A 22,179-nucleotide genomic window follows, 5' to 3' on the forward strand; every position below is an offset into this window, starting at 1 on the left:
TGGATTCTTTTTATTCCAGACTTAATGGGTACAAAGGCAGGCCTTGAAATTGTCTATATTGAATCATTTTAGGAAGACAGTGGCTTTGGAGCCTTCCCCGGGAAGAAAAACAAAAGCACAGGCTCTGGAAATGCTGTTCTTTCATGTGATTTACTATTTCCTGACGGGAAGTGATTCCTTAACATGCCTATAGAGCGCAGAGCCTGCTGGAGTTCACCACCCCTTCTGATCTACTTTGAGATGGAAAAGGTATCATGATGACACCAACCCAGAGTCACATTTGCTCTGCAGATGAAGCCAGTCCCTTGAAGAGTGATTACCCTCACCCAATATGGCTTCCCTCTTCCTTCAGTGATGCTCAGCTTTTATAGAAAGAGGAGGCAAGTAAAAGTTATTCCTAATCCCCTCACTTAAAATTACTCTCTTCTCTAAAAAGGTGACACATTTTGCCCTTTTGAAGGGACTGAGCTATTATTTCTTCTGAAGGATCAGAAACAAAACCAAACTCTGATTTAAGCTGTAGGTAGTCTTTTGGGAGAGAACTTGTATGATAGCATTCCTGGCACTGTAGTTTTCTTTGATCCGTGAGTTCGCTTTGTGGAGCTTGACTTTAATGACTTTGGAAATGGGACTTGCTTAAACTTTAAAATAGCATGTAAATAAGCAAAAGGAAATTTTCAGCTCAGGCAGTGATGAATAGCCCTCCTTCTCCCAAAGAAGTTACACAGATACTAAAATCAATAGGCTTAGCATTCATTTTTACCTGTTTGTGATAAATTCCTACTTTTTTTGGGTATGGGGAGGTGAGTGGTAATTTCCAAGGGGACCTGAAATCAGCCCTATAAATGAATACCAAAATTTCTCAGCCCACAGTATTTGTTTTTTTTTTTTAATTGCTCCATTATTCCCATCAAAGGAATAGTAAAATAAATGAGATCATTCTTCTTTACTACTTGCTTCACATTAGTCACCCTGGAAAGTTATTTACAAAGCATGTTGATGGTCTGTTCTGGTGGCGGAGCTATGGGTAAGGCAGATGGAGGTATCATGCCACATTCACCAATGACACCATGTGGAATCTGTTTTCTTCTTGAGTTTTATTTGCCAGAGGTCACTTAGGATCAAGAGGTTGTCAGTAAGTCCTTGGTGCTGCTGCTAACTCTACAAGCTATTTAGACCTACCTCCTCCTACCTGGGAGATATAGCTCTAATCCCTACACTTATATACAAACATACACACACATGTGTGCTTTCTAACAGTTCAAACTGATGCGTTTCTAGAATAGTGAGTTATTTGTCACTGTTTTTACTTTTAGTAGCATTCTCTATTTTACTAAGGTGGAGAACCAATTTTCACCCCAGGATCTGGTAAAACCTCCTATGCCTCTAAAGCATATTAAAATTTCTTTAAAAAAGTAAATATAACTCCCCCCAAAACCAACAACAGAAATCTCCAGAGACAAATGATTAAGTTTTCCTATTTTTGTTAGCCTATCAAACATAGGGAGTTTTTTGGAGTTTCCATGGTGATGTAATTTTTTTTTTTATCCTAGCTTTGGACAACTATATTTTAAAGTGACAGATCTGAATAAAAATGGGGGAAAGAAAGCACCGCTTTCCACCTTCAATCTTCTTTTAAAATCATAAATAAATTTAAAATTAAAATCAAGGCTTCCCACTTGACTTCCTTGCCTTGTTGTGGATTCATGATTATGCCTTCCGGTTGTGAGGTGAGATTTAATTCACCTGCTGGAAGGAAAAGGGTAGCCTAATCTTGAGCTCAGAACTCCTCCTTATTCATAGTTTGCCATTTAAATTTATAAGTGCTCATCAATAATAACCCAAAGCCCAAAACTAAATCCTTCACTTTCTTCTTCTCTCACTCTCTAAGCTCCAGATATCTGTCCCCACCTCTCAATCTTACAGGACATATTCATTGTGCCACATTCCCAGGCACTCTGTGCTGGGGATACAGAGACCTGATGCCTTGGACCCAAGAGTCACAGTCTACCTGGGAGACAGCTTAGTATTCCTGACTTCACTTCTTACCAGCACTATGGTCCTGGGAAAGATACTTCACTTACTCTTCCTTAGTTTCCTCACCTGTAAAATGATGCTTTCCTCTCAGAGACATTATGAGTTTTAATGAGTTCATTGGTTTCTATACCACACTCAGAAAGTTCCTAGCACATGGTAAATACTAAAAACATACATTTTCATTTAATAACTAAATCACAGAATAATCTCCATATGAATGGATGTTAACTACAGCATCCACAGGAAACTGAGCAAACAAGCCTTAATCTAGCTTGTGCTGGGAAGAAAAGGGTGCAGGGACACTTAAAGGAGGAAAAAGTATGGTTATATGATGGTATTTAATAAGAAGAAAAATTGGTACTTGAAAGTTGATCTTAACCTCTTATTATATAGCTTCACTTAAATGCAACATTTAAAACTAACTTTTTAAAAACTTTCTTTAAATGTTTATTTTTGAAAGTGTGAGCAGGAGGGGTGGGGGGAGGGGACAGAGGATCCAAAGCAGGCTCTGCACTGACAACAGCAAGCCCAAAGTACGGCTTGAACTCACAAACCGCAAGATAATGACCTGAGCCAAAGTTAGATGCTCAAGCAACTTAGCCACCCAGGCACCCCAAACTTAAAAAAAAAATTTTTAGGTTTCAAAACTAACTCTTTTCTGATGATTAAAGCCTTATAGAAATTAAAATAATGAAAGCATAAAAGGAACTCAGAGATCTACATATCACAAACACTTTGGTGTATTTCCATGCATTTGATGCATTTTTGAGTGGATTTAATTTTAATTGACAATTAATTGAATACATTACCCTTTTCAAATATATACATGTAGTCATATATATGGTAAAACATTAACTTTCCTTTTCACCTACTCTCTGATCCTTGAGAACCTCCACAGAAAACCCAACTTTAACTGTGTGTATTGTCTGGATACTTTGCTATAAGTATATATTTCTATAGAGTTTGGATTTTTCTAAAACACAAGTGGAATTGTTTGTGCAAGTTACTCTATATTTTACTTCCTTGCATAACATATCTTGGAGAATTTTCTATATCAGTACATACATATTCTTTTTAATAAGCATTGGGTGTGGTTGTACCATAATTGATTTGGTCTCCTGCTTACAAATATTTAGATTGCTTCCTATTTTCACTATAGCATACCATGCTGTATTGAATGTTTCACATAGATGTTAAACAAATGTATTTCTGTAGAATAAATACATAGAAATGTCGTTGCTTGGTCAAAATCAATTCACATTTTAAATTTGCCTAGATGGGGCGCTTGGGTGGCTCAGTCGGTTAAGCAGCCGACTTTCGGCTTAGGTCATGATCTCGCGGTCTGTGAGTTCGAGTCCCGCATCAGGCTCTGTGCTGACAGCGCAGAGCCTGGAGCCTGTTTCAGATTCTGTGTCTCCCTCTCTCTCTGCCCCTCCCCTGTTCATGCTCTGTCTCCCTCTGTCTCAAAAATAAATAAATGTTAAAAAAAATTAAAAAAAATAAATTTGCCTAGATACAGCCAAATGACTCTTTAAAAAGACTGCTGTAGTTTATAATAAAGCCCTAGTACAAGAGAATATCCTTGTCTTCATACCTTCATCGACACCAGGTGTTATCAATTGTTTTAATATTTGCTAATATTATAGGCAAAATATGGTATTACATTGACATCTCATGGTTTAGTTCGTATATCTCTAATTATTAGTGAAGTTGAACTTATTAAAATACATTTATTGATTGAGTATTGCATTTCTGGACCTGTTCATATCTGGGACAATTTAGGTGAGTTAAGGGATGGCAGGAAGAGATGTACATGAATCTTTTAAATCTATCGACAAATTTTCTATTAGTTCGAAAAAAGGTCTTACTGAAATTTTTTTCCCACAGGAATAGCCAGTTGTCAAAATATCATTTATTGATCAGATGTATCATTACCTGTTGATTTTAATGCCATGTTTATCATCTACTAAGATCTAATATACATCTAGCTCTATGCATATGTTTTTCTATTACTGGGTCAAAATCAGTTTCCATTCTAACTTTGCTTTAGTAATCATAGTAATGCATAGTGATGCTATATATATATGTATGTATATATATGTGTGTGTATATATAAGATTAAAGAAAATAAATTTGCCTAGATACAGCCAAATTACTCTTTGTATTACTCTCTCTCTCTCTCTCTCTCTCTATATATATATATATATATACACACACACATACACACACACACACACATATATATATATATATATATATATATATATATATGACTGTTATATAAGAAAAAACCAGAAAGAGGCACCTGGGTGGCTCAGATGTTTAGCCATCCTACTCTTGGTTTTGGCTCAGGTCATGATCTCATGGTTTATGAGCCCTGCGTGGAGCTCCATACTGACAGAGCAGAGCCTGCTTGGGATTCTCTCTCTCTCCCTGTCTCTCTGCCCCCCCCCCACTCGTGTACACACGTGTGCTCTCTCTGTCTCAAAATAAATAAAATCGACTTAAAAGAAAAAAAGATTGCAATAAGTTTTAAATGTAGACCAGAAAATGTCTATAACAACAAGCATTTTCTCTCATGGATCCGGGACTTGTCTGTGGTTGAGCTGGGCTGAACTGGCCAGCTCTGCTTCAGATGAGAATAGCCAGAAAGGTCCCACTCCTCACCACACAGCTATATAGATGTTCTGCTCCATATGTCCCTCATCCTTCTGTGACTAGTGGGCTTGCTAGGACAGTTTTTTTCTCATGATGATGGCAGAAATGCAAGAGCGTATGGTCAAGTGTGCAAGCACATTTCAAACCCCTGCCTGCATCACTTCGACTAACTAACACCCTTTAGCCAAAGTAACCTCCAAGGTCCAAAGGGGGGTGTTCTAATGGCAGCTGAGTGGCTCAGTCGGCTAAGCGTCTGACTTCAGGTCAGGTCATGATCTCACTGTTCATGGGTTTGAGCCCCACATCAGGGTCTGTGATGACAGCTCAGACCCTGGAGCTTGCTTCAGATTTTGTGTCTTCCTCTCTTTCTGCCCCTCCCCAATACATGCTCTGTCTCTCAAAAGTAAATAAATGTTAAAAAATTAATATAAATAAATAAATACATAAATAAATAAATACATAAATAAATAAATATTTTAAAAAGGGAGATGTTCTACCTTTAGATAGGATGACTGGTTACATGGCAAAGAGCATGGATACCAAAATGGATAAATTAAAGCCAAAGTGAGAAAAGTTCCTCAATATTTCTTCATTTTCAACATTTTATTTTTTGACTATTTTTTCACATTGCCTTTTTAGGTGAACTTTTAAAATGCGGAATTCTCAAAAAATCTGAGTAGAATTTTGGTTGGGTTTTCATTGACTATATCAACTAATTTGAGTAGAATTTATATCTTTACAATATTGAATCTTTACAGGAATTAGAAACATTTTGAAATTTTTTTCTTATTTATTCAAGTTTTCTTTTATGCCCTCTGGCAAGATTTATTTTTATTATTAAAGTTTTCAAACAAGCTCAAAAATAGAATAGTACAGTGAATATCTATTTATATATCTCCCAGATTCAATGATTATCAAGATTTTGCCACATCTTAGGCTATCTCCTGATGTCATGTAACATTTCTGTAGCCCCTGTATTTTCTGTTAAGCAGTTAGCTTGATCTGAGACTCAATCAAATTTATCTTAAAGAGAAACATTTTCTTTTTGTGGCAGGGGCGGGGGTTGGGGAGGTAGAGCAAGAATACTATGTAAGTCATGCTGTATGCTTCTCAGGGCATCCATCCCATCAGGAGATACATAATGATTGGTTGTCACTTTTTTAGTGATATTTAGATTTATCAATAGGATTAGGTTTTGTCAATCTTATCCATCCATTATGAAGTTCCCTACTAGCCATTTAACAAAGCCTAGATTCATTATTTCATTAGCGATTGCAAAAATGGTGATATTCTAATCTTACCATTCCTTCTGCATTTATTAGCATCACTTACTTTGTTGCCTTGAGGTAGTTTTCATATAAGAAGTCTAGATATGTGTCTCTTTCCTTCTTTCTAAGTTATCAGAATAATGAGTTGGTTTTTAGCACCCTGCAAAGATAACCAATGGATTTGTTTAAATTACTATAAATTTATGAATATTTAATTTTTTTGTGTTTTAATCCTTTGCAGTGACTTCTTTTTCATATTCGAATTGTCTTCTTTTCGGACAGTGAATGCCCCTTCAAATTTATTTCTGATTCCTTGTCGTGACTCTTAGAATCTTTAATAGCCTCTTTATTTTCTGGTAGGAGGAAGTATTTCAAAATGGTCTTGTAAATTCTTGACCCAGATTTGTTATGAGTCATGTCTCTTAAGGAACCTGGGTACTTTCTAGTAAGGAGAGGGGAGAGAAAAGAATGATACTTAGAGACCATAATCTAGGCTCAAGAGGCTCACCGCTACTGCAATGGTTGTTTCTTCCAGTTCTTTTCAGTGAACGGAAGTTGAAAACGTAGTTTTTAAAGAGAAAATGCATTATGAGCTATTAAGGATATTTTCAACTTAAATTAATTTTTTTATAAATTCCTTTTATTTGATATTTTATTATAATGGAATTAGATTTCTGACTATCATAGTATGCTCTGATTGAAACACTTCATAGTATTGCAGGGACTAGTAGAAATAGAAAAAAAAATATCTTAATAATATTTGTTGATGAAAAATCATGGTGAAAGCAAATCTCCAAAAATGTGTTTGAAGGCCATAAAAGAATAAATACAAAAATATGGGAAAAGATAAGCAGTATCTCCCTTCATATATTTTTTTTTAAATTTTCTTGTTATGTCTTCCTAAAACAGAGATATTTGACAGCAGTTAGAATGTCCACCTTTCAACATTAAAAAAAAATCACATTCCCCAGTGGGTGAACAAAGTGAAGAGTAGTCACCTATAATTTAGCTGAATAAGCCACTTTGGAGTCTTAAGTGAGGAGTTCTTCCAACTCCAGAGAGTGCCATCAACTTGTATCATCATTTTAGTGCAAATACAATTTAACTTTGGTGAAATGAGATTCATCCCCCCCGATAAGATTAGTAACTGCATTCACTGAATTTCACATTCTTCATCTGTGAACTGTGAGGAAATGAATGGTAGCTAGAAGATCAATGGGATCCCAGCTATAGCAGCAGGTGGAATGATGATGTACTAGGACAAAATTACCTATACTTTGAATTACAAAACTAACAGTGGTTTTAGATTTGCAATTTAATTACAGACCAACTACCTTTCATATGGAACAAATACCAAAAAAAGTTAATTATTACAAATATTTCAGAAAAAATACATAATCTAATAAAATAAAAGCACTGAAAAATATCTTGCTAGAGCGGGGTCAGCTTGGAAAAGTTATTACCAAAGCTAAATATTTTTCCTTCACACAAACTATACCCAAAAATAGCTTTATGAAACTAATTTCTGGCTTAAAACATCAAAGGATTTCTTAGAAACAAATATCTTAACTGACACGGATGGACAGAGAAGAAACAAAGAAGCCGCCTAACCCCAAAGTTCATACTCTTTAAGACTTCTGAAGTATTACTGCACTGATTTACATCTCTTAATGGAAGAATGTGGTAATCATGGAATGAATCAATGCTAAAGTCATTTTCAAATGAAAAACAAAACAAATTAAACCTGATGCAATCCGACCAAACATGTGTCAATATATAGTTTCAAGATTATTTTACAAAACACCTGCATTTACACAGTAGGCTCCAGGCAGCATTTTCAGACAAGTTCTTTGGCTTTATCCTTGACATGATTAAGTCACACTTTTAAAAGAATTATTTAATAATTTTATGTATTAAATTTCTTTATTCAATACATTTTTCTTTCTCTGGAGTCAAAAAAAAAAAAGACTGTGCATATAAGATTGAGAGAGGATGCACAAGCAGATAGGGAACTTCTAGAAATGGATGGCACTGGGAGGGTCAGCAAGCATGTGAACCTCACTCAGTTATGATGCTTTCCAAGGATGAGTCAGTCTTGTAGCCATTTTACAAAGATTTTAAAGAAAAATTTCTTTTTGAAGTCAGATTTTTTTTAATGCTTTCATTCTTATTCAAAATCGGTCCAGCTCTTAGTCTGCAACAGCAGGAGTTATGATACCCATTTCTGGAGGCTGCAGTACCGTCAGAGCATGCCTGTAAGTCACTAAAAAAAAAAAAAAAAGAGAGAGAGAGAGAGAGAAAAAGAAAAGAATGCCCTTCCCTCCAGATTAAAAAAAATTAATAAAACAATTGAGGAAAGATAGCATTAAATATAAAATGATTTGCAAAAGAATACTAGGTAAAAAGTGGCTTGAAATTAAAATATGAGGTTTTGGGGCGCCTGGGTGGCTCAGTCGGTTGAGCGGCCAACTTCGGCTCAGGTCATGATCTCGCGGTCCGTGAGTTCGAGCCCCGCGTCGGGCTCTGTGCTGACAGCTCAGAGCCTGGAGCCTGTTTCAGATTCTGTGTCTCCCTCTCTCAGACCCTCCCCTGTTCATGCTCTGTCTCTCTCTGTCTCAAAAATAAATAAACGTTAAAAAAATTTAAAAAAGAAAGAAATTAAAATATGAGGTTTCAAATTCCATTTCTTTGATTTTACTTATGTATTTTTTCTCTTATCCTGCAAATCTTGGCTTCTAATGCCATTAACATGATTGCTTATATCATATTCATTTCAAAATAACAATATCAATATTATCAGTAACAACATGGTTACTAAAACAGTTTACTTTCTCTTTTTTTTTGTTTATTTTACAGTTTTTCTTGTCTTTATGTTATATTCTACTGCAGATATATAGTAAAATTACTCTGTTTTAAAGTAACTTGAGGGGTGCCTGGATGGCTCAGTCAGTTAAGCATCTGACTCTTGATTTCAGCTCAGGTCATGATCTCAAGGTTCATGAATTCGAGCCATGCCTAGGGCTCTGTGTTGACAGTGCAGAGCCTACTTGGGACTCTCTCGCCACCCGCCCCCCCCCCCCCATCTCTGCCCTTTCTCTGCTCACTTGTGTGCACTTTCTCTCTCAAAATAATTTTTTTTTTTTAAATAAAGTAACTTGAAGCATGGGGCACCTGGGTGGCTTCACTGGGTTTAGTGTCCAATTCTTGATTTCAGCTCAGGTCATGATCTCACCCTGGGGAGATTGAGCCCCAAGTTATGGGGCTCTGCACTGGGCATGAAGCCTTATTAAGATTCTCCCTCTGCCCCTTCCCAACTCATTCACAAATGCCCACTCTCTTTTGTGTTATCTTGCTCACTCTCTCTCTCAAAAAAATACATAAATAGGGGCACCTGGGTGGCTCAGTTGGTTAAGCATCCTACTTCAGCTCAGGTCATGGTCTTGCAGACCATGAGTTCGAGGCTTGCAGCAGGCTCTGTGCTGACAGCTCAGAGCCTGGAGCCTGCTTTGGATTCTGTGTCTCCTCTTTCTGCCCTTCCCCCACTCACACTCTGCCTCTCTTTTTCTCTCTCAAAAATAAATAAATAAATAAATAAATAAATAAATAAATAAATAAAACCAAAGTAACTTGAAATAGTTCTCTTTGTTAAAACCACTAATCTATTAGAGTCATATTCATTTGTTTCATTTTGGCTTCATTTATTTAGAAACTGCTTTGTCTTTTATTTCTATTTAGTTTTGTTTTATAACTTTACAAAACATTTACATAACCTCAAAGTCAAATTACAAAACAAAAGATACTTCAGAAAGAAAGTCTAACTCCCAACCCTCCCTCCTACACTTTAGATAATAACTTTGTTAATTTTTGGCTTATCTCTACATTTAAAAATGTAAGTACATATGTGTATTTATATAAATATGTATCTACCTACTTACCTATTTATCTCCCTTCTTTCTTAGATAAAAAGTAGTAAACTATATACATATTTTTCCACTTTTTTTATCTAACAAGAGATCCTAGATATCCTTCTGTAGTAGTATATAGAGATCTTCCCAATGCCTTACTGTAGTTGCCCATTACATGGATAATCAAACTTCATCCAACCATTTTTTATTCCAGGAATTCCCCAATTCTTCTGGAGATGGTATTCTTTCTTGCTCCTACCCCTAATACTGTAAAATATATGGAATAAAATATATACATATTCTATGCACCTTATCATACTTTCTTATATACTGCATACATATTTTTGTGTACACACACACACACACATAGATATAGATAGATATAGATATAGATATATAGATATACAGATATATATATATATATATATATAGAGAGAGAGAGAGAGAGAGAGAGAGAGAGGAAAGTATGATAAGAGGCATGGAAGACATCGGGAAAATTTAATATCTGCCTAAAGGTCACTTTATTATAAGAAAATGCAGAAAAATAAAAAGAATAAAATAGTCAAAGATAAAAGGGAAAGAAATTCCCAAAGCTGAAGAAAGACTTACATTGTCAAACTATAAAGGATCGTAGTGCATCAAACCTGGTAAATGAAAAAAAAAAGACCCACACCTAGATGCAAACTGTTTAAATGTCAAAACTTCAAAGAAAAATCCAAACTTTAAAGTCAAGTTAAAAAATATTATCTGTAGAAGAATGAAAATAGATTGAAATTATATTTTTTCTGGATAAAAATTTATTTGTAAACCTTTGCAGTCCTTGGGTTACTACTCAGTTAAAATTGCTTTTATACATTTGTTTTCTATGTACATTTTCTCTTCTGTGAACTGGTTTTCCTTTTGATGACTTTAAATGCACTTTATGACTTTCTCAACAATTTATTGAAATTCTTTACATATAAGGAAAATATGCTAACAATTTCTGTTGTTGGACATATTTCTCTAGTTTTTTATGTACTTTAAATTTTATTGTATCTGAAATTCAAGTTTTATATTTATATTAAAAAACCACATTAGTCATTTCCTTTTTTACCTTTTCTATTATTTTTGCTTGTATAAAACTTTTTCATCTAGAGACCAAATATTCAATTTATTTTTTTCTTTTTTTCAGTTTTTATTTACTTATTGTTTAATAATTTAAATTTTTATTTTAAATTTCCTATGCATTCTATTTTTTAATTCAGATTTTAAATTAATTTTCAATTTATTCTGATGTACAGAAAATTTACCTTTCCCACACAGCCAATTTTCTCAGCTGAATTTAATAAACACTCCAGTCATCTTCTTTGATTTATAATATTTTCTTTACCACATATTAATTTCATAGAAACATGCATATAGTAACATCTATTTCTAAGCTCTCTATTTTGACCCATTAATCTATTTTTATATCAATCGTTTAAATTACAGTGGCTCTATAATACAATCCAGTTTCTAATAGCTTATAGGACAAGGCCATAAACATCTCATATTGTAATGACATGTTAAAAAAGCATTCCCAAATGGCACTTCTAGACCTCAGTGATCTTAAGAGATTTCTATCTCAATAATAGGCATTTGAAACCCGTCTGACTACAATGTTATCATTACAATGGTCACAACAGTTAAACCACTATCATAAAAGAATGAAAACAAACGTGGCCTTTACTTTTCAGGATATTTTGATTGCATCTGGTGGAGGACTTCGCATGTAAATGATCATTGCCCCTTCAAGCACACCCTCACATTATTTTCCTTTAAAAATGTTCTTTTGTGCTTCTCTACTCAGAAACATTGACCTCAGACTCCGTTGGCACTCCTTTATGTACTGTCCCTGGTTTGTTCCACTTGGAAATGAAGCTCTCATTTCAGTTTAGGGGCCTTTGCCTAATTGGAGATTGCTGTAAAACCATGGCATTCTGCCTCCAGACCTGGGAAGGCCTGTGTGAAGCATCAGAGCTCACATCTGCCAGGGTGGAGGGAAGCCCATAGCACATTTGTCATGTGACTCTGATTATTCTGGAAACATGAAATGGCTTTGGGATGAATGAGCCATTGATACATACGACATGGATGAATTTCATATAACTAGACTGAGTGAAAGAAGCCAGAACCCCCAAAAAGTAGACACTGGATTCTTTTTGTATAAAATCTTAGGAAATGCAAATGAATTTACAATGACCAAAAGCATATTCGGGGTTCTCTGGCAGGAGTGGTAGGTCAGAGAGAGAATCCAGAGGGCAGGATTACAAAGGGACATAAGGACATTTTTGTGGTGATGGGTGTGTTTACTATTTCGATTGTGAAATTGTACACTTTAAATGTGTGCAGTTTATGGGATATTAGTATCCACATAAATATTTGTGTGTGTGTGCGTGTGTGTGCATATTTGTTTACAGTTGCATGAAACCAGGCAAATAGTAGGCAAAAGGGAGAAGAAAGAAAGAGGAAGATAGAACAAAGTACTGGAGATAAGACAAGAACAAGGATTCTCCAAAGAATCAAGCAAAGTTATAATGTAGCCCAGAATGGGGATCTAAGCTGGTTGGACTGAACAGTGCTTTGCAAACCTTAATGCATAGGTAAATCCCCTACAGGTGTTGTTACTATGCAGATTCTGATTCATTAGGTCTTGAGCTGGGGCCTGAGACTGGATTTCTCATGAACTTCCAGGTGCCACTGATTCCACTGGTCTTTCAACAATTTTTTTGATAACAAAGGGCTAGAACATTTGTTTTCAGTTTGGGTTGCATATCAGAATCACTGATGCATGAAATTAATTAATTAATTAAATAAAAAAAAAAACACCTGATGCCTGGATCTCCCCTACCCCCAGAGATTCTGATTTAATTAATTTAGAGTTCTAAGAGGAACCAGAAGTTTTTGAATCTACCCAGATGATTCTAATGTGCAGCCAAGTTGACAGCCACTCCAAAGAGAGTGGTAAAAGTCTTATCATGTAATGAGGAGGAAAGAGTCCCCAAAAGGTAATAGGGGTGGCAGGTATGACCTGGGCTAGAGAAACATAATAAGTCATGTCCCCAATCAGAATCAAACATGCCCCTGTTCCAGACATGCAAATTGACTTGAGTGTAACTTATATCTGTATTGCCCTGCCTTTATTAATGATGCTTTTGCCGCTTTCATACCTGGCCTGGGAATAAGTACCAGGCTGATTACTAAGTATGCAGATGGGGAGCATGGCCTTTCTGAGATTATAGCCACAGGGAAGAAAAGTCCTTGCGATGGAAGAAGCTGACTCAGCAGGCCAATCAGGCATACACACTTACCAACACATTCACAAAGGATTGTTCATTGATAGGAGATGACCCCCAGCCTGCCTCCTCCTGTCAGTGATGGGCCACACACACCAGGCATGACAGACCATGCTGTATTCTAATATGCCCCACACTTGTTTTAAAAATCATTTCAGTTTGGCTAGTTTTCTATTAACGTTAATAGCTTGGAAATTATTCTTTGCTCTGTGTTATAGATTCATATCTGCATCATGGAATTTTGATTCTGAAACTACTGATGTCCCAGAATCCTAAAAATGTTTAATGAGACATGTCAATTTAATTGTGCTGCTTGGAACTTAAAGCCAGAGTTTGTCAGCATTTTGCTGACAAATGCCATCCTTTACATGCTGATCTCGGCCACTGATTAGGTTCACCATTGCTGAAATTACATATTGGGAAATGAGCTCTCTTTAGTGGAAACAAAAGACATTTTTTTTTTTCATTTAGTTGATTAAATTGCGTTTAGGACCAGAACACACTTACAAGTCTATAAAAACAGTCTGGTTTGGTAATTGTCATTATGTTTAAATTCTGACACAGAGGATGCTGTGTATCTGGATGATGATAAAGAAAGAGAAGAGTATGTCCTGAATGACATCGGGGTTATATTTTATGGAGACTTCAATGACATCAAGACTAGAAGCTGGAGCTATGGTCAGGTGAGGCATTTACAATTTGTCACTGTCAAGGACATTTTTCCTCGATATTTTTTTGTCACATGTTTCACTGCAAGGCACCATATGCGGATATTAGACATGAATTTCCTGCTTTTCAGGATCTGAGGCTCCAAGCAGCCTAGGAGCAGAGACTTACAAAGGCAACTGCATAATTTAGCCACTGCAATCACATCTCTTCAGGTATTACAACATTCCAGAGATCAGAGATTCTATGGATAACATGGCATTCTAGTGAGAAATGCTTGTCATCCAGTACAGAGAAGTCTCATTAGCTCAGACATCATTCTTCAACATCGAATAGACTAAATTTCTCTTTTTCTTATAAGGAAAAGTGTTTTGATAATGATAACTGCAAGGTGTGTGCTCAACTCAAAGAAATCACCTTTTTTAAATGTTAGTATAAGATACTAGAAAATTGGAAATTAGAATTAGAAAAGACGGTCACCATTTCATCAAAGGAGGGCCCACTGGACTTTTGCCTTGAGACATTTTATCAACTGCTATCTCACATGACTGCCTGGATATAAAATAGCAAATGATATTCCATTTTAGATATTCAATAATTCAAACTATTTCAGCTTGGTATCTTTAACAGTGGAACAAGTGACTGATATTTCTACCATATTACCATAAATGAATGCATTGTCCTGTGGTTCAGCAAAGGTTCCTTCTTAGCAACATGAGAAAAGGTGAATGTGTTATTTCGTAGAGAGTTTTGGCTGAGCTGATGGGAATTGTGCACCATTGTTCTGGGTATCTAGGGGGCACATTTCATGGAACCCGGCCTCACCAGGTCCCATGATACTTTCTTGGCTTCTCATGTCTTCTTTTGACTTCCATGTGGGCTCCCCTTGCATCCCCTACCCCTGCTCCAGCTTGGCCACTGGGACCTGTGTCATCACTAGTTCTTGCCTTGTCTGCCTAACTTTATGTCCTGCTCATTCACCCGGACTCCTGAGAAATCACGTGCCCACCTGCATTTCTGATGTCCTGCCAAGAGGATCATCTGTGTGTTCTTCTGCTTTTGCAGCCCCACCTTGCTCCCTGGTTACAAGCCCTCCCTTCCTGAGTGACATACAATCCATGATATTGCCTATTGTCTAGTGTTCTAAATCCTAATGTGTAGGTGTGATTCTATTTATGTCCCCAAAGTGACATTATGTAGAGAACTAATAAGAAAAAATTCACCAAGGTGGGTAACAAGTAGGACTGGGAAAGAGTCCCAAGCATGATCAGGACACTCCTCAGCCAGCATGCCGAGTAGTTTTTGGGTATACCCCCTTGAGCACAGCCACCATCTGTCTGTTGTCACCAGAGTCCCATGAATATGGGTCTTTCAGTCCAAGTAACCAGCCAAGCCAGTAGTTTGCTGTGATGCAGAGAAACAACTAGTCCTATAACTATTTCTTTACCTCTTCAATTCACTGCTTCATGTCCCACAGACAGAGAAATGGTGCTTAATAAGAACCAGAATAATGAGTTCTTTATTATATACCTGAAGAACTAGTGCCCTTACTTTACTGCATCCATCCCATCAGTTCAGGGTGCACACAAAGTTGGTATGCTAACTGGATTTAATAAAGAACTACATGGTTATTAGCCATTAAGACTATGGTTTCTGTCACAGGTACGTGGGTGGATAATATGCAAGGTGTTCATATTCAGGGAAGTCTCTTGTACAGTGAGGTGCAGTATAGGTGAAATATCCCCATTTTGCCATTTTATTACTATTTTGTCCTTGTCCCCCTCCTTTTCTTTTAAAAGAAAATCGTGGTGTTTCATGGGGTCAGTAGTTCTTTCTAAGGAAATCAACTATGAACAGCCTCCCGTGCTGCTGTCTGTAGGGGATCCTGAAACATCTTGAAGAACACAGAGATTCTGCAATGGAGCAGACTACCAGGCTGTTCCCTTGATAATATAAACTTTCTCCAGGCCTTCTTGCCTGCCCTTTGACCCTAGAGTCCACTTTGTTTTAAAAGAAGGGAGACCTTGGGCAGACATTTGTGACACGAGGTCTCCTACTACTTCCAGTGCAAGGTATACAGGCCCAAAGTACCTCCCTGTGATGTACCTGAGAGCCATTTGTTTTCAAAAAGCACAAGGATTCATGTTACTTTTGAGGTCTCGAGGCTTTGGCCTTACTTTGGTAAATCATTCATTCCTTTGCCTTGGGAGCTGGAGCCCACATGCTGGAGAAATCTTCTAAATTAACTTGTACAGGGGCGCCTGGGTGGCGCAGTCGGTTAAGCGTCCTACTTCAGCCAGGTCACAATCTCGCGGTCCGTGAGTTGGAGCCCCTCGTCAGGCTCTGGGCTGATGGCTCGGAGCCTGGAGCCTGTTTCCGATTCTGTGTCTCCCTCTCTCTGCACCTCCCCCGTTCATGCTCTGTCTCTCTCTGTCCCAAAAATAAATTAAAAAAACGTTGAAAAAAAATTAAATTAACTTGTACAGTTTTCTGAAGAGCTTCAAGTTGGTTCATGGTCCTTGAGTATACCAGCTCTTTAGTAGTCCTGTTTTATGTTCCTAGCTTGCTTGTATGTTTTTATCCATTTTGCTGAAAAACAAAAGAGGATGTCTTCTTCCTTCTACTTTAGTATTTCATACTAAGGATTATGGATAATGGCTATATAGGAAATACACATTCCTGAACATTTTGTTGTGCTTTCTTTTAATTTTTTTTTGGCATAAAATATCAGCTTTGCAAAGTGGATATTAAGAAGTTTCTCTTTTTCTTTTTTTTTCATTTTATTTTTTAATTTTTCCCAAATAGTTTGAGGATGGCATCCTTGATGCTTGCCTGTATGTGATGGATAGAGCAGAAATGGACCTTTCTGGTAGAGGGAACCCCATCAAGGTCAGCCGTGTTGGATCTGCAATGGTAAGCGAGTACTGATTACTAATATTGACTACACATGTCATTAGCCTCAGCATAGATGTCGGTTCATTAAGAGCTATTGAAATGATGACTGACACTTTAACTTTTATTTCTTAGAGTCTTAAATTCCCTGAATTTGTTCAGTGCTATAGAACAAAATCTTATCTCAGTACTGTATGTTTCTTTGGCTTCAGATGAATGCTGATAGATGAAATGATACTATAGACCACTTATTCTTAAGAATCTCTTGCTTAGGGACTGAGGAGTGACTGTGACAAAATGTCAGTGACTATTATCTATTAATCAAACAAACAAACATCAAGAAGCACCAAAAAGTAAAAAAAAAAAATGTGCAAGACACTGCTTTTCTCCATTTTCACACCCATAGTGAGAGTAAAGAAATAAATGACTCTAAATCCTAGCTTCTGTTATAATGATACCTCACCATAGGGCTTTATAGTTTATAAAAGGTAGTTTAGCTTACGGTTTATAGTTAATTCTTCACATTAACTGCATGAGATAAGTAGGGTGGGCATTACGCATACCATTTTACAAGTTAGAAAACAGGATGATAACAGTTTGTCAGCGATTAAAGCCTCAGCTGGAACCCAGGTCTGCTAACTCCAAATCTAGACACTTTCTACCTCCCATGCTGCTCTCTGTAGGAGATCCTGAAGCATCTTCAAGAATATAGAGATCCTGCAATGGAACAGCTTCCTGGAGAAGAGATAGAATCACCATGAATGGGAAGGTTGGGGGTCAGGCGTGGAAGGCAGATTAAATGTGTTGCTCAGGTTCTGTGCAGTCCTAGACTGTCCTGATAAAGACAGTACATACATCCTGCCCTTGATGCATTAAAGCATACCAAATCTGGTTCATGCGCGGAATATTCCTGAGAAACATTCAGCTAGGTGCTATTTCCTTTACTCAAAGACTGAGCCCTTCCCCCTCAAAATCCTTTATTATCAATTTCCTTAAGTTTTCTAAAAAAACCAAAATTCTCTCTTTGGAAAAATTTTGTCTTTGAGTTTGGTTTGCGTTAAATAAAATCAATATTGTTCATGTAAACATATTAGAATGAGAGTGATATGAAATTTAATTTCTGGTTAGCTTTTAAGAAGCTGCTTTTTTTTTTCTAGAGAGAGAAACAGAGAGAGTGAGGGGGAGGGGCAGAGAGAGGGAGCGAGAGAAAGAATCTCAAGCAGACTCCACACACTCAGTGCTAAGCCCAACTTGGGGCTCAATCCCACAACCCTGTGAACATGAGCTGAGCCAAAATCAAGAGTCAAATGCCCAAGTAACTGAGCCACCTAGTAACCCCCAAAGGTTGTCTTTTTTATTAGTACTTAAGCTACGTGTAAATTTAGAAGATCATGGACATAAAAAGAAGGTAAAAGCCAGTATCTAAAGGCAGTTTTGTTTTCTGTTGTTAGTTTACGTACGACACAATGAAAAGATGATGAATTCTAAAGAATTTAGGAATTTCTTTATAACTATTTATAACAACATACATAAGACCTGTAGTTGATCACTGTTTTTCCTGCTTCCTAGACAAGATTCCCATTTTTCTTTTCCTTTGAAGTTACCATGGCAGGTTTGCAGGGAGAAGAAGGCAACAGCTCTCATGGTTGAATATGAACTAATGCCTTCTTAAGCATTCTGAAATGGCATGTTCACCAGCCTAAGCTTACTCTTAGGTTGTGTGTATTTTTACTAATCTAGAAACCACTGTCTAACACAAGCAATGCGAGAGGGAAGCAAACATGCAGGTAGACGCACCTGGCCAATGGAAGCAGTGTAGTCTTGTTTTAAGCACACAATCCTAACGCAAATTGCCCTGAATGTTATTAATCACAAAAAGCCTATGGAGTTCTAATTTTGAAAGCCTATAACCCAATGATAAGATTTAGAACTAAACAGAATCTATGGGTGGGCAGGGAGGGATAGTTTGGTTTGGGTTGCCTTTATTTGTAGAGGGGGATGTCTTTCTTGGATGTTAGGGGGCAGAGGCCCCACTGTGGGCCATTTTGGACCATATTTCTGTTCCACCCCCACCATTGTTTACATATACAGAATATATGTTTGATAGTTTTCAAAACCCTTTCATAACTGTTTTCTCTTTTAATCCTTAGAAGAGTTCTGCAAATCTTTCTAAAATCTATTCTGTTAAAATGATTTTAGAAACTGAAATATTGAGCCTCTGAAAAATCAATAAAAAACATGATCCTTCAAAAAAAAAAGTCAACTGTTCTCTGGTCATTCAGACAGTTCCTCTCCTGTTCACAAATTCTGGATATCTATCCTGAAATTGCTGAGTGAAGTTAAACAGAGACTGAAAGAAAAGCAAAACAAAGACCCCCCCAAATTTCTCAAAAATTTGCCTTAAAATAGGAGAAGATGCATTTATTTATTTTTTGAGAGACCCTACATGTACATGCGCATGAGTAGGGGAGGGGCAGAGGGAGAGAGAGAAGCATAAGCAGGCTTCATGCCCAGCATGGAGCCCCATACAGGACTCCATCTCAGGACTGTGAGATCATGACCTGAGCCAAAATCAGGAGTCAGCCACTTAACCAACTGAGACAGCCACATGCTCCAAGGTGTACTTAGAAAGCCCAAAAAGAAAATGTTCTGCAGTTGCACGAGTCCAGCCAGAATGTTGATTCCCAGGCAAAGGAGTCTGTGCCCATTTTCTCAGGGGCTGGCCCAGTCTGTTGGAAAACAGAAACTGCTGGGGGGCTGTTTTAGGAATTCTTCCTAAGCATCTCCCCAGCCTGGTCACTGAGGCTGGAAATCCCTTACAGTGGATACAATACTAAGACAGGCATACATCATGACATGCAAATTCTCTGGGAGGGGCAACAACAATGATTTCCTGAGATCAACTGCTACCAGGAAGGAGTGGAGATGAACAGCCTGGTCCTGGCTGGACACCTGGAGAGGGCCAGGTAGGATACAAGAGGCAAGAGAAGATGATTGGGGCCTCAAAGACAAATTTGCCTACTTTGTCATGGCAAAGTCTAGCACTGAAGATTGGCAGGGAATTTGCAAGGAGTTGGTGAGTGCACCATGCTAAGTGAGTACAGACAATAACTCAGGTTGTGCAAACTTTCTAATGATAACTATGATAATATAAATCTGGGTGTTAAGTGCGCAGTCCCCAGATAAAAATCCTTTATTGTCCAGTGCCAATGATCTTGGCATGTTCTTTGTCATGGGGGCTGGTCTGTGCACAAGAGGATTCTAGCAGCATCGCTGACTTCTACCCTAGAGATGACAGTAGCACCTTCTACCCTCCAGTTGTGATAACCAGGATTGTCTTCAGATATTTCCAAATGTCCCCTGGGGGTCAAAAATCACCCCCAAAGAGGCCACAGCACTAACCTCCTTTGTGGTTCAGTTTCCCAGTCCATGCAATGGACACATAACCCTCTCTTCTCACCCGCATAGACGATCTGTCTTCTTAGCTCATTCAAAACTTGCTGGTTTTCATTCCTCTACTGAAGCAAAAGTGGAGGCAGCATTGTGTGGGAAGGGCCCTGGCCCTTGTCAAATCAGACCTCTCAGCTCTGACTCTACCACTAACTTACTGTGTGACCCAGAATAAATCACTCAACCTCTGCAGGTCTCACTTCATCCTTAAAATAAAATTTTGTGTCTCTGCTCAAACCACGTTAGTTATTCCCAGTGGTAACATGGATATCCTTTTATTCTTCAAACCAATGCTTTTCTTTCTTCTATTTTTTTTCCTTATAAATTCAGTATCTTATTTTCTTCTTATTTGGAGTTGCTGTTACTTCACTTTGATGTGAAAACTAGAAAAGTTTATGACAATCTGGACAGCCTTGAGCTACTGGATTTTCCCTAGAGAAAGAAAGTCTAAAAATCCTGTAATCTCGTTGTTGGGGGATTGGGTCTGAGATGTTATAACCTTACATAAGATAACTTTTATTCAGGCTCTTCTAAACACTGAGGGGTACATTTTACCAAAGCGACACTGCAGAACAATTTGAGAGACAAAAAATTTAAATAGAGGAAATTAGAAAAAAAGAAGAATGTTGCCCAAAGTTACACTTTCTCCTTTAAATTACATTGTTTGATTGCTGTTTTCTTTCTACATTATATCTGATGTGACAGTCCCCATCAGGACAATTGCCAAGTTCTGGGCCAGGGAAAATTGTAGAAGGATGCTTTGTACCACCTGAAAATTTATTTTGCTCACAGGACATTAATAAAGCATTCCATTACTGGCCTTGAATTACTGGGAAGAAACCAGACATGGACTCTGAGCCGCTGTCAGACTATCAAAACAGTTGTGCTATGCCATCTGTGACAAAAACAACACGGTTCTGGGAAAGAGGAAAGGCACTGACAATATAGCCTAGCATTACTGCTGGGTGGCTACCTGTCCTCTGACTGATTGGATCTGGCAGCAACTATGGGCAGAGAGGTTCTCCAGGGAGACACACTGCTGCTTCAGTGGCCACTGTTGCGGATGCAACTTGCTTATTCACTGAGAAACCCCTGAAATCTCACCTCCATGGCAGGTTTTCTCCTTTAGGTTGAGACTTTATCAACAGAAAGTCTATGTTGAAATGCACACAAAACCGATTCATGAAATCTGCAAGACCCTCAGGGATCTTCTAGGTGAAGAAGCCCTTGGAAATGATGTCACTCAATGTCACATAGCAAATGAGGGGCTGAGTTGGAACTAGACAGTATTTTTGCTGTCAGATCATATTTCCTAGGAAGGTCACTACCCACACATTAGTACGAATAACACAATTACTACATCAAATTACATAGCTGTCTCCTAAAGAAAACAAACACACACACACACAAAGGAATGGCATCCAGAATAAGTGTACTTTGAAATAGGGGATAAGCGAAAGAAGATGGATATAAAAGAATTCTGACTAGCTAGAGGCATTGGATCCCTGAGGAAAGAGTTCCAAAAGAGGGTGAGGTACTAAATATGGCTTGATGGTGGTATTGGTGGTAGTGACTGCTATAATGACACCGATGGTGGTAAACCACCCAATATTAACTCATGCATTCAACAAGTATTTGTTGAGAATCTACCAGTCTAGATAGTGGGATACAGGGGCGCCTGGGTGGCTTGATCGGTTAAGCGTCCAACTTCGGCTCAGGTCATGATCTCACAGTCCGTGAGTTCAAGCCCCACGTCGGGCTCTGTGCTGACAGCTCAGAGCCTGGAGCCTGTTTCAGATTCTGTGTCTCCCTCTCTCTCTGCCCCTCCCCTGTCCATGCTCTGTCTCTCTCTGTCTCAAAAATAAATAAACATTTAAAAAATTTTTAAAAAAGATAGTGGGATACATCTGTAGGCAAAACATAATTTCTGCCTTCCAAGAGCTTATGGTTTAGTAGAAAAGACAGACTGATGAATAGAAAATTTCAACA

General features: G+C 37.7%; 1 protein-coding gene across 3 annotated transcripts in view; it reads left to right on the forward strand.

The window, feature by feature from the left end:
* Positions 1–22,179, forward strand: part of F13A1 (coagulation factor XIII A chain) — a 250,016-nt gene that overhangs the window by 55,004 nt on the left and 172,833 nt on the right. For all 3 annotated transcript variants that reach the window (XM_058733106.1, XM_058733108.1, XM_058733107.1), the window contains exons 5-6: positions 13,747–13,865; positions 16,654–16,761. In XM_058733106.1, coding sequence (XP_058589089.1) covers positions 13,747–13,865; positions 16,654–16,761 — 227 coding nt within the window. The remainder of the gene's footprint in view (positions 1–13,746; positions 13,866–16,653; positions 16,762–22,179) is intronic.

The sequence above is a fragment of the Neofelis nebulosa genome, chromosome 6 (genome assembly GCF_028018385.1).
Source record: "Neofelis nebulosa isolate mNeoNeb1 chromosome 6, mNeoNeb1.pri, whole genome shotgun sequence".
Taxonomy (NCBI): Eukaryota; Metazoa; Chordata; class Mammalia; order Carnivora; family Felidae; genus Neofelis; species Neofelis nebulosa.